This window comes from Acomys minous (assembly GCF_964271855.1).
Source record: "Acomys minous genome assembly, chromosome: 1".
Lineage (NCBI taxonomy): Eukaryota > Metazoa > Chordata > Mammalia > Rodentia > Muridae > Acomys > Acomys minous.
The window spans coordinates 22,748,081-22,763,314 of NC_140483.1; the positions used below are offsets into that span (position 1 = coordinate 22,748,081).

General features: G+C 44.7%; 1 protein-coding gene across 1 annotated transcript; it reads left to right on the top strand.

The window, feature by feature from the left end:
* The first annotated feature begins 3,515 nt into the window (after nt 1–3,515).
* Nucleotides 3,516–11,304, top strand: LOC311593695 (low affinity immunoglobulin gamma Fc region receptor III-like). Its single transcript, XM_084775140.1, has 5 exons — nt 3,516–3,661; nt 4,352–4,372; nt 5,072–5,329; nt 9,561–9,815; nt 11,106–11,304. Exons 1-5 carry the CDS (start codon nt 3,595–3,597, stop codon nt 11,288–11,290), a joined length of 786 nt encoding a protein of 261 aa, XP_084631266.1. The 5' UTR covers nt 3,516–3,594; the 3' UTR covers nt 11,291–11,304.
* The last annotated feature ends 3,930 nt before the right edge of the window (nt 11,305–15,234 follow it).

Sequence of the window (15,234 nt, forward strand, 5' to 3'; positions counted from 1 at the left end):
GTAAGCATGTACTTTGTGAAAGCACTAGCTTTCACTCTGAAAGGAAAGAGAAAACAGCAAAGGGCTTTTGGGAGTAGGAATGACGTGGCCTGGCTTAAGTTTTAGAAGGTTCCTTCTGTGTGCTGTGTTGAGAACAGACATGAGTCTAGCAAGGATAAAAGGGAGAAATGGGGCGGTGGGGGGGGGGGGCGGGTACTGCAGCAGCGCAGGATCGAGAGGGTAGAGGCCTGTGCAAGCGTTGTACATACAGTAGATTCAAGGTGTTAAATTCCAGATAAATAGGAATGACAGCTTTCCTGAGAAACTAGATATGGTAACACAGGAAATGGGGGAGGGGGTTGATCCCAAGATTTTACTGTTGGTTATTGTACCACTTTAAAAGAGCACTTGATGAGGGGGCGCTTGCCATTGATCCCAGCACCGGAGAGGCAGAAACAGGCTGATCTCTGTGAGTTCCAGGCCAGCCTGGTCTATAAATTGAGTTCTAGGACACCCAGGGCTGCACAAAGAAACCCTGTCTAAAAATAAACAAAAGAAGAAGAAGAAGAAGAAGAAGAAGAAGAAGAAGAAGAAAGAAAGAAAGAAAGAAAGAAAGAAAGAAAACTGAATGTTTTAAAATAACCAATGTCTTGTGGTTGGAGAGACAACTCAGCAGTTAATACTGCTTTTCCAGAGTTCAGTTCCCAGGACCATGTGTGGAAGTTCACAATTGCCTGTAACTCCAGTTCCAAATGATCCAACATTCTCTTCTGGACCTCCTGGCATCTGTAGTCACATGCATATACCCACACACACAGACACCGGTACAAAACTCATTTTAAAATAAGCATTATGAAAACAACCAGTTGTTTGTTTGTTTGTTTGTTTGTTTGTTTTCAATTTTCTTTTCAGAATTAAGTGGAGTAAAGGGAACATCCTAGCTTGGAGCCTACTGCTTCTCCAGCCACTTAATGAGTGGTACACCCTGGAGATTTGATTGTAGGAGGAATAAAAGTGGGATTAAGAGACTGCTGCTTCCTGTGCTCACTGCCATAAAATGAGAAAAGCAATAGACAGAGATAAGAAAACACCAGAGAGCTGGGCTGTGGTGGCCCCTGTCTTTAATCCCAGCACTCAGGAGGCAGAGGCAGGTGGAGCTCTGTGAGTTCGAGGCCAGTCTGGTCTACAGAGTGAGTCCAGGACAGCCAAGGCTACACAGAGAAAACCTGTCTCGAGAAACCAAACCAAACAAAAACAAAACAAACAAGAAGGAAAGAAAGGAGACACAGGAGAAGTAATGAGAGTTGCTGCACAGGAAGAACACAGTCGCCATCCAGGGTCCCCTCTTGGTCCCGGTAAGCAGATAGTAGGCATAAGGAGTAATGCTACACAGGAAGAACACAGTCGCCATCCAGCGTCCCTGTAAGCAGATAGTAGGAATGAGCTAGTTCTGGGCTTGTTAAGCCCAATTAACAAAGCTAAAGGTCTAGAGAATCCTCCTGTTGCCTTAGCGTGCCATCTACTTTAATGCCTGAAGTCAGTTGCTGTAGGAGTACTGGGTACTTTGAGGGTTTAGTCCTGTGCCCAGAGCTAAGATTGTTTATCTCTTTATGAAACTGGGAGTTTTCTAAATTATTTTTCCTTTCCTCAGTTGATATGTAGTAAATGTAGTAGCCACCGCCCTTGGAATACTTAAAATTGAGTCTAAATTGAAATAGGTTGGAGGCAAAACAATCTATGTTGGCTTTTGAAAATTAGAAAGTATGAAATACTGAAACATCGTAACAAAAGTTATGAAGAATTAACAATTCTGCAAGAGGAGACTGACTTGCAGGACAAAAGGAAGGCACAGTTTCAGGAAAGATTACCAAACTGCCAACCATCACATGTAAAAGGGTTCTATTAATTTAACATGACAAGTATACATGCATGCTCAAGTTTCCTGTCTTTCGTTATGTCTATTCTATGAAACAGCCATGTTAATTTTAGTTAGTGTCAGAACTGAGTTGAATTGTAGGAATCCCAGATGGTGTTGTAGACTTGTTTGGTATAGAAGCACCCCATCCCACCCACTCCCACTACCCCCCCCCCACACTTGGTGTCAGAATGTGCAGACAATGAGTATATAGACCCCAAAAATGTTTTCTTCTTCTTCTTCTTTTAATATTTAGTGTATGTGTGTGTTCAGAGGACAGAGGAAATCTGTTCTTTCCAATCACCATGTGGGTTCTAGAGGTGCAACTTTGGTCATCAGACATGGTAGTAAGTGCCTTTACCTACTGAGCCATCCTGCCAACTCCCATTTTCCTCTTTTGTTTTGTTTTGGTTTTTCGAGACAGGGTTTCTTTGTGCAGCCTTAGTTGTCCTGGACTCACTTTGTAGACCAGGCTGGCCTCAAACTCACAGAGATCCACCTGCCTCTGCTGGGATTAATGGCATGCACACCACGCCCAGCCCATTTTCCTCTTTTGAATGGCAGTTACGCTATTACAATTTCTTTATTGACACATTTATTTCTTATCCTTAAAAACTTTGGTTTTGGGGCTGGAGAGGTAGCTTAGAGGTCCTGAGTTCAATTCCCAGAAACCACACAGTGGCTCACAACCATCTGTAATGTTATCTAATGTCCTCTTCTGGCCTGCAGATGTACATGCAGGCAGAGCACTGTATACATAATAATAAATACATATTTTTTAAAAAACCAACAACTTTGTTTTTGAGCCGGGTGTGGTGGTACATGCCTGTAATCCCAGCACTCAGGAGGCAGAGGCAGGTGGATCTCTATGAGTTCGAGGACAGCTTGGTCTTCAGAGCGAGTCTAGGACAACCAGGGTGACATAGAAACACTGTTTCAAAAAACAAAGCAAACAAAAAAGCCAAAAAACTTTGTTTTTGCTTTGGGCATGGTGGCACATGCCTTTAATCCCAGCACTCAGATGGCTGAGGCAGGCTGATCTCCGTGAGTTCAAGGCTAGCCTGGTCTATACAGTGAGTTTCAGTACAGGGTTGCATAGAGAGACAGTGTCTCAAAAATCAAAACAACCCCACGCTCCCCCCCCCCCCCAGACAACTTTCTTATGTGTGTGGAGGACAAGTCATACTCTTAATGTGTAGGATGGAGACCTTGGATTAATTTCTTCAACAACAACAAACAACAACAACAATCAATTGTCTAATGTTGATTCCTTCAGTTATCTGTTTACAAGGTCTCGTTATCTTACCTAGGTCAAAGTTCCTTTGCCAAAGCTCCCACAGGACTTTCTGTGCTGTGTGACAGTAGAGGAAGTTGTGAAAACAGCATGAAATCTAGGTTCCCAGACAGCAAACGGAGGCTCCCTCCTCTGCTTTCTAATGTTTCCCCCAGTTTCCTTACCAGCAAACAGTAACTTGGGGGGTTCCCCCTCCCCCAAGGGCATAACAAGGAGCTACGTACAGAAAGCGTTGTCTCTCAAGTGGAGTCCACATATGGTTTGACCTGTTATTGTAAAGTTAGCAGAAGCAGTCTGCTGACCCATGACGGTTACGGAAGAGCTTATTTCCTTCCTCTTTTTTATAGCTATCTCCTAATCCTCATCAGACTCCGAATCGGTTCTTGAAAGCCTTTTAGAAGTCCAGATGTTTCAGAATGTACATTCCGGAAGCCAATGGCTGCTTCAACCACTGACAATTTTCCTGCTGTTTGGTGAGTAAAGAGTCCTTTTGAAAAACAGTAATTTCAGAAGCGAAGCCTGGTTTAGAAACCGGGGAGAGAGAAAAAGGCAAGAGACACAGGTCTGGTGGGATCTGCTTGTATTCCCAGCATTTGCTTGGGTGACCACAGGAGAATCAGGAGTTCAAGGCTAGCTTCAGCTATAGTGAGTTCCAATTCCTGGCCAAGCCGGCTTCGTGGGACCCTGTCATAAAAGAGGACTCTAGAGCTGGGTGGGGTGAGACATGCTTTAGTCTCAGCACTTAGGAGATAGAGGCAAGTGGTTAATTTGGTTGATATAGTGAGTTTCAGGCCATCCAATGTTACATGGTGCTGCCTTGTCTCAACAACAACAACAACAACAACAACAACAACAACAACAACAACAGAGGATTCTAACTTGTTACTGTTCTAGTGTTTGTGAAGGTCAGAATTCAGAGGTACGATACAGTCCCCGGAAAGGTAGCCTTGTACCCACCATTTGTGCTTCCGTTGTAGCCTTGTCATCCATTAGCCAGGATTAGCTGAGGAGGATATGAGAGCGAAATAAAATAGAAACTGATAAGATAAACTAGAAATAGACTCTTGAGGCGGTTTGTGGGGGAAGAGGCTCCAAGCCTATGCTGACTTTGCTTTTATCGGCTGCTGCTGTTCTACACTGACCCTTTCACTTCTTATTTACAGCCTTTGCAGACAGGCAGACTGGTAAGTTTGTGCTTTCCATGTTTTCACGGGGTTACTTCTTTACAATAAAATGCTAGGTTTACTTTGTAGGGAAATGTCGGTTTTACCAAGGGTCAGTCAGACTTGGGGTCAGATTGAACTGTTCTCTCACAGTAGGGCCCGGAATATAATCCTTGGTAAAATTCCAACTGGATTCTCCAAAGACCCAAGGGAAAGAGACTATTTGGTTTTTAGTGGTCTAGAGACTGGACCCAGGGCCTGGAGTGTGGGGCACAAGTGTCTACCATTGAGTTATAAGCCTTTTGAAATGTTTTTTGAAACAGACTTGCTAAGCTGCCCACAAGTGGTCTTGAGGCTGATTATACATCACAGTCAGGTGTCCGGTGTTAAGTGCTTCATCTCTCCCATCACTAGATTAGAGGGCTTTTGGGTTTTTTTGTTTGTTTGTTTGTTTTGGTTTTCGAGGCAAGGTTTCTCTGTGTAGTCTTGGCTGTCTGTCCTAGACTCACTTTGTAGATGAGGCTGGCCTCGAACTCACAGCGATCCTCCTGCCTCTGTGAGAGTGCTGGGATTAAAGGTGTGCGCCACCACGCTGGGTTTAGATTACAGGTCTTTAACTGGGTCAATAATAGGGGCTCTCTGGCCTTTTGCTCCCCTGTGGAACGCACAGTCCCTCAAGCTTGACTTGCCCATATTCCTCTTTTGCTCTCTGACTCTCAGCGGATCTTCCCAAGGCTGTGGTGAAACTTGAGCCCCCGTGGATCCAGGTGCTCAAGGATGACAGTGTGACACTGCAATGTGAAGGGACCCACAACCCTGGGAACTACTCTACCCAGTGGCTCCACAATGGGAGGTCCATCCCGAGCCAGGTCCAGCCCAACTACACGTTTAAGGCCACGGTCAACGACAGTGGAGAATACCGGTGCCGAATGCAGCAGACTCGCCTCAGCGACCCTGTACATCTGGGAGTGATTTCCGGTTAGTAGGGGCAGGCGCACGGAGGAGCTGGGGAATCTACTTACAGGACAGTTTACAAGAAGAGGATGGCCTGATTTCTGGGAAGCATCACCGGAAGCTTTCCCGAAAGACGTTTATCTCCTCGGTTCCCTCTCTACCTACTCTGTTTAGCATTGTGTGAAGGAGACAGCTGTATCTGCCTCAGTCCTGATTGAGAAAGGGGCTCGAGGCCACAGAAAGGCCGCCGTGAGGGGAACAGAAGGAAGTCTCTGCTTCATAAATATCAACGCTGTGATGGTAGTGTGGGGGTGTGATGGAGACTGTGGGACAGGCGCAGCCCTGACAAGTATGAGGAGCAAGGAGGCGAGAGCTCGCGCACGCGCGCGCGTGCACACGCACACGCACGCACACGCACACGCACACACACACACCCTGCAGTGGACAGAGATGAGGGGAAGGGATTTGTACCAAACACGTCGAAGGAGATGGGCTGTGTGAAGACTTTTCTCCTTGAATGAGATGAAAGCCTATAGAACTTCAAGTTTTAAAAACTTGAAACGAATTTTCTCGTTTGATACGTAAAACATATTTATGGAGGACAACATGTGCCATTTTTGTTGTGTGTGTATATTGTTTAGTTCTTAAGTTGAGTTAAATGTATTTATCACCTTAAATATCTACCGTCTCTTTATAATATACATTCTTGTTTTTGAGCCGGGCGTGGTGGTGCACGCCTTTAATCCCAGCACTCGGGAGGCAGAGGCAGGTGGATTGTTGTGAGTTTGAAGCTAGCCTGGTCCACAAAGTGAGTCCAGGACAGCCAAGGCTGACAGAGAAACCCTGTCTTGAACACTGCCCCCCTCAAATTCTTCTTCTTCTTCTTTTGAATGTACAGTACATTTTCTGAGTATACAGTATGATTGTTTATAGATACCTTACTGTACAATAGCACTTCAAAATGTCTTGCTCCTGTCTGACTATAAATCAGCCTTTCACTATCCTCCCCTCCCCTCTGAGCTTCTTAGCCTCTGTTAACTTCCATTCTACTCGCAACTTCTATAAGATGGACTGGTTTTTTTTTTTTCCCCAAAGATTTATTTATTTATCATATATACACAGTGTTTTGCCTGCATGTACACCAGAAGAGGGCACCAGATCTCATTATAGGTGGTTGTGAGACATCATTTGGTTGCTGGGAATTGAACGCAGGACCGTTGGAACCGGAGGCAGCGCTCTTAACCTCTGAGCCATTTCTCCAGCCCCTAAGATGGACTATTTTCAATACTGTCATATGTGTGATATTGCACACTGGTCTTTCTATATCTGGCTTAGCTCTCTTAACGTAGAGATTTCCTATTCAATCCATGTGTTGCGAACAGGATTCCTTCTAACAGCTGAATAGTATTCCATTGTGTCATCATGAGATGGTTTTAATTTAAGGAATCACGTGATCTGATTTAGGCTGGTGTGAATATGTGGTGCTGTTCAGTTTAATAGAGTCCGATTGAATATGCCCCTGGATACTATTCTTATCCCATTCCAATATCTGAAAAACATGAGTGTGTTTATAGTTTACTTCAGATATACCTTGGTGCATAAGCCCTGAAGACAGAATGTGTAAGCATCTAGTGTTTTCTGTTGACAGGGCTCTGAGAACTATTGCGCTAACTTTCAAAAAAGCTTCCCAATTTTACCGTGGCTACCCATTTCCTTTCTTTACATCTCACCTGTCCTTGAAACAGCTAATGGTACTTCTTGATTTTCCTATGAAATATATAAAATTACAAGTTAAAAATCCTTAGAAGCTGTAGGTAGCACTCTAGTTACTGCCCAGCCTACGGCTCACCTATGGTGTACTTGAGGAACTATTCTTCCTTTATTTATTTTTTATTTTTTCAAGACAGGATTTCTCTGTGTAGCCTTGGCTGTCCTGAACTCACTTTGTAGATCAGGCTGGCTTCGAACTCAGAGATCCTCCTGCCTTTGTGTGTGTGTGTGTGTGTGTGTGTGTGTGTGTGTGTGTGTGTGTGTGTGACCATCAATGAAGGCTGGGGACTATTGTAATCTGAATGTTCTTAATGAAGATAGAAGAGCAATGTTAAAATTTAAAATGTTCTGCCTCTTTTGTTCAGATTCACAAGAGAACACTGAATGTAAAGGATCGTATCAAAAAGCAGGTGTGGTGACAGACGCTTTTAATCCTAGCACTTGAGAGGCAGGAGCAGTCAGAGCTCTGTGAGTTGGAGGCTAGCCTCTACGAGTTCCAGGACAGCCAGAGCTACTATAGTGGGATCTGACACATCTCAAAACAAACACATCTTACCTGGCTTGCCAGGCATGATAGCTCACACCTGAATGTAATATCCACTGAGGAAGGAGGGGTGGGGCCAGCCTCGGTTACGTAATGAGTTCCTGGCTAGGCTGAGCTTTAGCATCACAAACTTCTACATACCACCAAAAGATCATATGCTTTCTTTGTTCTTTCTTTCTTTTTTTATTGTTGATGGAAGATTGCACTCAGGGTGTGTTGTACTCTCAGATGTTTCTATTCCAGGCTGAGATATTGCAATCTTACCACCAAGGGGATAGTATTAGGGGGTGGTCCTTGGGGTGGGGGTGAGGGGAACTAGGTCATAAAATGGAGTCCTTAATAGAGAGACCTACAAAATGTCTGAAGAGTGTGACAATAAGCCTCAATTCTATAAACAAGGAAGCAGACTCTCATTAGACGTAAACATTTCTGGCACCTTGTTTTGGATTAATTTGAGAAGTAAATGTGTATTGTTTACAAGCCACCAAGGTTATGCTTAACATTTGTTTACCAAGATGGAGTATCATGTGACCCAGGCTTGTCTCCAGCTCACTAGTTAGCTGAGGATGACCTTGAACTCTTGATTCTTCTGCTCTACATTCACGTCTGGGACTGCGGACATGCACTACCACATCTTGCTCTTGGTGGTTAGTTTATGGTACTTTGTCAATGCAGCCTGAGTAGACCACGACAGAGAGGCTGGCATGCTTCAGGCTGTGTGCTCCCTGCAAATACAATTAATGGCTACTTACCTCATTTTCTAAGATATATTCAAAAGCCATATCATTAAATTTGCAATCCTAGACCATAAAACCTTTTTCTTTCTTTCTTTCTTTTTTTTCTTTTTCTTTTTCTTTTTCTTTTTTTTGAGACAGGGTTTCTCTGTGTAGCCTTGACTGGCCTAGACTCGCTTTGTTTATCAGGCTGGCCTTGAATGTGCAGTGATCCACCTGCCTCTGCCTCCCAAGTTCTGGGATTAAAGGCATTCGCCACCCCTGCCCAGCAGATACTATATTTATAATAAACTGAAGGATCTAGGCTCTGTTCTGTAAGTCCTATAGTTCCTAAAATTAATATATTTCCCTCTTGAATATAGTGGTTTAAATCCATAACATTGTTTTAAAATTCCTTTTAATATCTCATAGATGTAACGCCATGTTATCCCTGTGTGAATCATGTGGCCCTGTGTGAGAGGGCATGGCAAAGGGTCTGGGTTTTTGTTCGTTGGTTGGTTTCCTTTTTGAGACAGGGTTTTCTGTAGTCCAGGTTTGCTATAGAGCTGAGGATGACCCTGAATTTCTGAATGTCCTGAATGTTCCTCTGAGATGCTGTCATTGTACCACACACATTGTACCTTAGGGGTTCGATCCAGGATTATTTGCATGCATTCCACTGATGGCTATCTCTAGCCCCTTGGGGTTTTTGTTGTTTGTTTGTTTTGCTTTTTGGAGACAGTTCTCTGTGTAGCCCTGGTTGTCCTGGCCAGACTGTCCTCAAACTCACTTTCCTGTGCCTTCCAAATGCTGGGGCTAAAGGCATGAGACACCAATGCCCAGCTGCCCTTTTGTTTCATTTGGTTTTTTGAGACAGGGTTTCTCTGTGTAGCCTTGGCTGTCTTAGACTTGCTTTGTAGACCAAGCTGACCTTGAACTTACAGTGATCCGCCTGCCTCTGCCTCCCCGAGTGCTAGAATTAAAGGCATGTACCACCAAGGCCAGCCTTGTTTCTTTTTTTGTTTGGTTGGGTTTTTTGGTTTGTTTTTGTTTTTTGAGACAGGGTGTCTATGTGTGTAGCCTGGCTGTCCTGGACTCCCTTTGTAGACCGGGTTGGTCTTGATCTCACACACAGCGATCTGCCTACCTCTGTCTCCTAAGCGCGCCACCACTGCCCAGCTCCCGGCCTTGTTTCTTATTCTCAGTAAACTTTCTTTCCATCTTTCAGACTGGCTGGTGCTCCAGACCCCTCGATTGATGTTTGAGGAAGGTGAAACCATCATGTTAAGGTGCCATAGCTGGATGAACAAACACCTGAACAGGATTGTGTTCTACCAGAATAAAAAATCTGTGAAATATCATCATTTCAAAGATACCTTCTCCATCTTAAATGCCAACCACAGTCACAGTGGTGACTACTACTGCAGAGCACATCTAGGAAGGTCAGAATACAGTTCCAAGCCTGTGACCATCACTGTGCAAGGTGAGCCAATATGCCCAGCTTTAAAACAAACACACTACTCTGTTTCAAAATGCTCTGCCCTGTCTCCTGTCCTAATTCTGGGATTCAGAGATGTGTGGCTGTGTGCTGACCTCTTAAGCTCCACCTTGGGGCAGCCACATTGGTCTGGGAGACTTTCTCTGCTCACAAGAAAATAGGACTCAAGTGTGCACTGGGAAATCCTAATTATGCCTTTCAGGAGGCATTGCAGCCTACTTTGACAGACCAAAATTGGTCAGTGAGCACCTCCTCGTCACAGGGGGTTGGTGAAGAGCTGGCGAAGTGGTTTATGGATTGCTAGTTCATGGTTGCCCAAAGGCTGTTTTCTAGTTAGGAAACTTCTCTACAGGCTTCTCAGAGTGAAGGATTCTGTGATCAAACCGAGGCAGGCTGAATACGAAGTGCATTCTGGTCCTTTGTATTCATAGTGCAATGAAATACATTTAAGGATCCCTGGTAATGCATTTCGGTAATCCCAGCACTTGGAAGGTTGAGGCAGGAGGATGATAAATAGAGGTCATCTTGAAGAGGGAAAGATGGCTTCCATCAAAACTCCGACTGAAAACCCTTGCCTCAAACGGAAGAGAAATGGGAGTGCTATTATAGGGAAAACTTTAGAAGTTGTGTTTCATTAAGGCATGGTAGCACAAAACTTTAATCCCACCACCTGAGAGCCAGAGGCAGATGGATCTCTGTGAGTTCAAAGCCAACCTGATCTACATAGCAAGTTCTAGACCAACCATAGCCACAGAGTGATCCTGGTTCAACAATACAAAACGATAACAAAAATTGTGTATAGAAGTCTTCTTCTTCACTGGGTGTGGTGGTGCAATTGGGACGCAGAGGCAGGTGGATCTCTGTGAGTTCGAGAGCAACCAGCTAGTCTACAAAGCAAGTCCAGGACTGCCAGGGCTATGAGAGAAACCTTGTCTCGAAAAACCAAACCAAACCAAACCAAAAACAAAAACAAAAAACCAAAAAAACAAAGCAAAACACCAAAAAACAAAACAAAAAAGAAATCTTTATCTTCTATACTTCAGATAGATGTGGTCATGTTCATCCTTTAGAAAATGCATATTTTACAACATATTGGAGAAGGCTGAGAGATAAAAAGTCCATTGAAGGCTTCCCACTTATTATCTATTGTTGTCCTTCCTTTAAGTACTTGGTGTGGGTGACTTTACAAAAGCTCTGCACTAGGGACCTCACAGTGTATTCTGGATTTCTGTCTTAATGGCTCATTTCTTTCAATTCTTCTGGCTCTCCTACCAGGTCCAGCAAGTGCATCCACCATCTTTCTTCTTTGGTGCCATGTCGCTTTCTGCCTAGTGATGTGCCTCCTGTTTGCCGTGGACACGGGCCTTTACTTCTGTGTACGGAGAAAACTTCAACCCTCTGGGGAGTACTGGAGGAAAACCCTGTCAGTCAGAAAGAGTGAGGCTCCTAGGGACAAGTGACATCTCATTGTAAGGGGGGAAAAAAAAACAGAAGTGGCAGCAGCATCTTTTCAGCCTTGTTGTTGCTTCTCCAACAACGTTCCTTTGAAAGCAGCTTATAACAAGGCCTGATGTTTGGTCCTGCGATTACAACTGCTTAGGAGCCTGAGGCAGGAGGGTCACCAGTTCAAGGCCCGCCTGAGTTATATAGAGAGTGAGTGCAAGTCTAGCTTGGATAATTCAATGAGATCCTATTTCAAGAAAAGAAGGCCAGCATGGGCTGTGTAGGTGTATGTGGTGGAAAGGCCACCTGCCAACATGACCTGACCAGAGTTTGATCCCTGGTACCCGTATGGCAGAAGGAGAGAACAAGTTCCTGAAAATTGTCCTCTGACCTCCACACACCTACCATGGCAAGTGCACCTTCTCTCTCTAAATGCACACAAAATAAATATATTAAAATGCACTGTTTTTTGTTTTTGTTTTTAAAACAAGAAGCAGGGAAGACTGAGTCTTGGTGGCAGAGCTGTTTATCCACTATATATGGTACCCTTGGTTTGCCCTTCAGCAATAAAACAAAAATAAATTTGGACTAAGCATCTTCTTTTTGTGATTTCTTTGCTCAAAAGGATTTAAAAGGCCTGGCGGTGGTGGCACACGCCTTTAATCCCAGCACTCCAGAGGCAGAGGCAGGTGGATCCCTGTGAGTTCCAGGCCAGCCAGCCTGGACTGAAATGCGAGTCCAGGACAGCCAAGGCTACACAGAGAAACTCTTGTCTCAAACAAAACAAAAACCAAACCAAAACAACAACAAGAACAACAAAATTTAAAAGTGTTTCCTTGTCCTTAGAAGGAAATCTAATGACTTTGCAATGTTCTCCAAGATGACACCACATGATCTCCTCTGTTTGATCTCATTTCCTTCTGCTTTTCCTTGCTTGCTCTTAGTCATTTTTTGCTCTTCCTTGAACACAGCAGCTATACCTCTATCTATCTACATTTTCTGTCTCAGGGATGTTCTGGCTTACAGGAGACCACATCCTGTTTCACTTGGCCTTGGTTTAAATATGACTTGTTCCAACCCAAACCCATACTGAGGCTTGGTTCTAGAGCAGTGCTGCTGCGAGGTGGAGCAATAGCAACGGGAGGCATTCAGACCTAAGAAGACGAGCCCACGCCTCCACAGATGCGTGGATTGCTGCTTTTCAGGAGGGATAGCTTCGCCATCCTGCAGCTTAGCTGCTCTCTCAGTATCCTTACTTGCAGCTGTACTTTTCTGCCACACATAGAGCAACACAAAGTTCTCATCAGAAGCCACGCAAATATGGCCATCTGAACTTGGACCAAAGTCTCTGTAATTGAACTAAATAAACCTTTGAAAGTAGCTGGGCGTGGTGGCTCACCCCTTTAATCCCAGCGCTGGGGAGGCAGAGGCAGAGGCAGGCAAATTGCTGTGAGTTTGAGGCCAGCCTGGTTTGCATTCTTTAGTGTCTGGAATCAGAAATCATCAGGCTGCAAAAGTCTTTATAAAAGGTGATCCATGGTGTACACCTTTAATCCCAGCACTCGGGAGACAGAGGCAGGTGGATCTCTGAGTTCAAGGTCAGCCCGGTCTACATCGTGAGATCCAGGACAGCCAGAGCTACACAGAGAAGCCCTGTTTCAAAAAACAAAAACCCTAAACAAACAAACAAACAAACAAACCCACTGACCCCCCCTCTCTTAAAAACAAACATACAGGTAGTCCAACCTCCTCATTTTAAAATAGAGGAAGGTGTACCTCAAATAGATGAAATCACTTGATCAACAACATATGGCTAGTCAGCTGACAGACTTTTATATATAGTTTGAGGTCATGCTATAAAACATACTGTATAGCTTGGCTTTATTTTATACTCAGTATTGGATCATAGGTGCCCCTTCATCTCAGAGTGGTTAAGTATTTTAAGATACCCAACTGGGTGGTTATCTTTCTGGGGAGAAAGCAGCCACTGCCTGATGAGTGCTGGGATGAAAGGCGGGTGCCAACCATGCCTAGCTCTTCCCCTTTTCTATCTTTTCTTGAGATGCTGACCAGAATTCTAAGTGTGCTTGCCCTTGATGATTGTCTTTCTTACTGTTTTCTTGAAGACCTCCAGTGCCCTTTTATAGGTGCTTGCAGACAGACCCCCATGGCTGACCTCAGAAGGCAGGGCTGTCTCCTTCTCCTTCCTCCTGCCAGCTTCTGGCATTTGCATGGGCCCCCTCTGTGATTTCTCCTCAAATTCGAATAAAACGGTCTTTGATTTGCTTTTAGGTTCTTTTATTGATGATACTGAGAACTTGCAAGAGGGAGCTCTGACTGCCTGGTGATGTGTTGAGAGACCAGGAGTCAGACAGACTCCCTGTAGGCAGACAGGCAGGGAGAGGGGCCATGGCTAGGTAACGAAGGTGGCAAATTTCCAACATGGGCAGCTCCTCCCTCACTGTCCTGCCTTAAAACAAAAGCCTGGCAGCTTAAGAATAATAGCTTTGAAGGCTTTTATCTCCAAGCAGCCAGCTCCTGCTGACAGTCTGGCTCAACAAGCTCAAAGCCTGTTCATTCCGGGTCAATCAACCATCTTCAGGTTCCTCAAACTGACCAACCCCAAAGTAGGGGGAGGAAAACTCTCTCCAGGCTTTAAAACCTTCAGCCCTTGAGAAAAGACTGGGTTTTCTAGCTTTCTGAGCACCTCTCTCTCACTCCGCTTCCCAGAGGGTCTTTCTCCGGTCTTCTGAAGCAAGTATGTGAACTCACCCCCAAAAAACTCCTTTCTTCTCCTCCTTTTTTGTTGCCCTTTTGAGACAGGTTTTCTCTGTATAGCCTTGGCTGTCCTAGACTCACTTTGTTGACCAGGCTGGCCTCGAACTCACAGCGATCCTCCTGCCTCTGCCTCCCGAGTGCTGGGTTTAAAGACATGCGCCACCACAGCCCGGCTTTTTGTTGCCTTTTAATTCTTTAGCTGGCAGAGAAAAAAACGAATTTGATCAAGACCCCTAGACTATTAATTTGGGAACCCAATTTGTATTCCCTGATGAGGTAGTGGTGTGTGTGAGGTGGTGTGTGGGGGTGCGCGGTGGTCTGGCCTCTTCTTCAAGGAGAGTTTTGAAATTGCTTGGATCCCTCCCCCAACCCCCAACCCCAGACAGGGTTTCTCTATGTTATCTTGGCTGTCCTAGACTCACTTTGTTGATCAGGCTAGCCTCGAACTCAGAGCAATCCTTCTGCCTCTGCCTCCGGTGTTCTGGGGTTAAAGGAGTGCGCTACCACGCCCAGCTCGAAGTCGTTTGGATTTAATATAAACCCAACATCCGATAATCGAAATGGGATGTTCTGAATTTAAAAAAAAAAAAAAAAGGACACGATAAAAAGACTCAGTTTTAAAAACCGCAGACAGTGGGTAGCAATGCAGTGGGTAGTTTTTTGTTAGGTGTTTCAACCCACCTCAGCCTTTCGGGCAGCGGTTCTTAACCTGTGGGTCGCGACCCCATCGTGGGTCCAAAGGCCCTCCCACAGTAGTCGCATTATCATATATGCGCATATCAGACCTTTCCATTAAAATGCATAACAGTAGTAAAGTTACAGTTAGGGAGTTTATATCTGGGGGTCACCACAGCATGAAGAACCGCAACCTCGGAAGGCTGAGAACACGGCTTTAGGGCATATGATGGGCTGGTGCTACATCTGAATCCTAGGGTCATTTCCACCCAGGGAAAAACAGGGTCTCAGAGAAAAACAACAACAACAACAACAACAAAAAAAAAACAAAGTCTTTCCAAAATGTTCTGGGACGATGCTTTTGGAAGAGGAACTTATAAGATTATTCTTAAAAACAGGAGTGAAATGGGGGTTCTCCCGGTGCAGCGTTCTCTCATGGTTTGGTCCGCTAGGTCGTTTCCAAATCCTTAGGCCACAGCGTTAAGTTTGACTTCCTCAGAGGTAAACC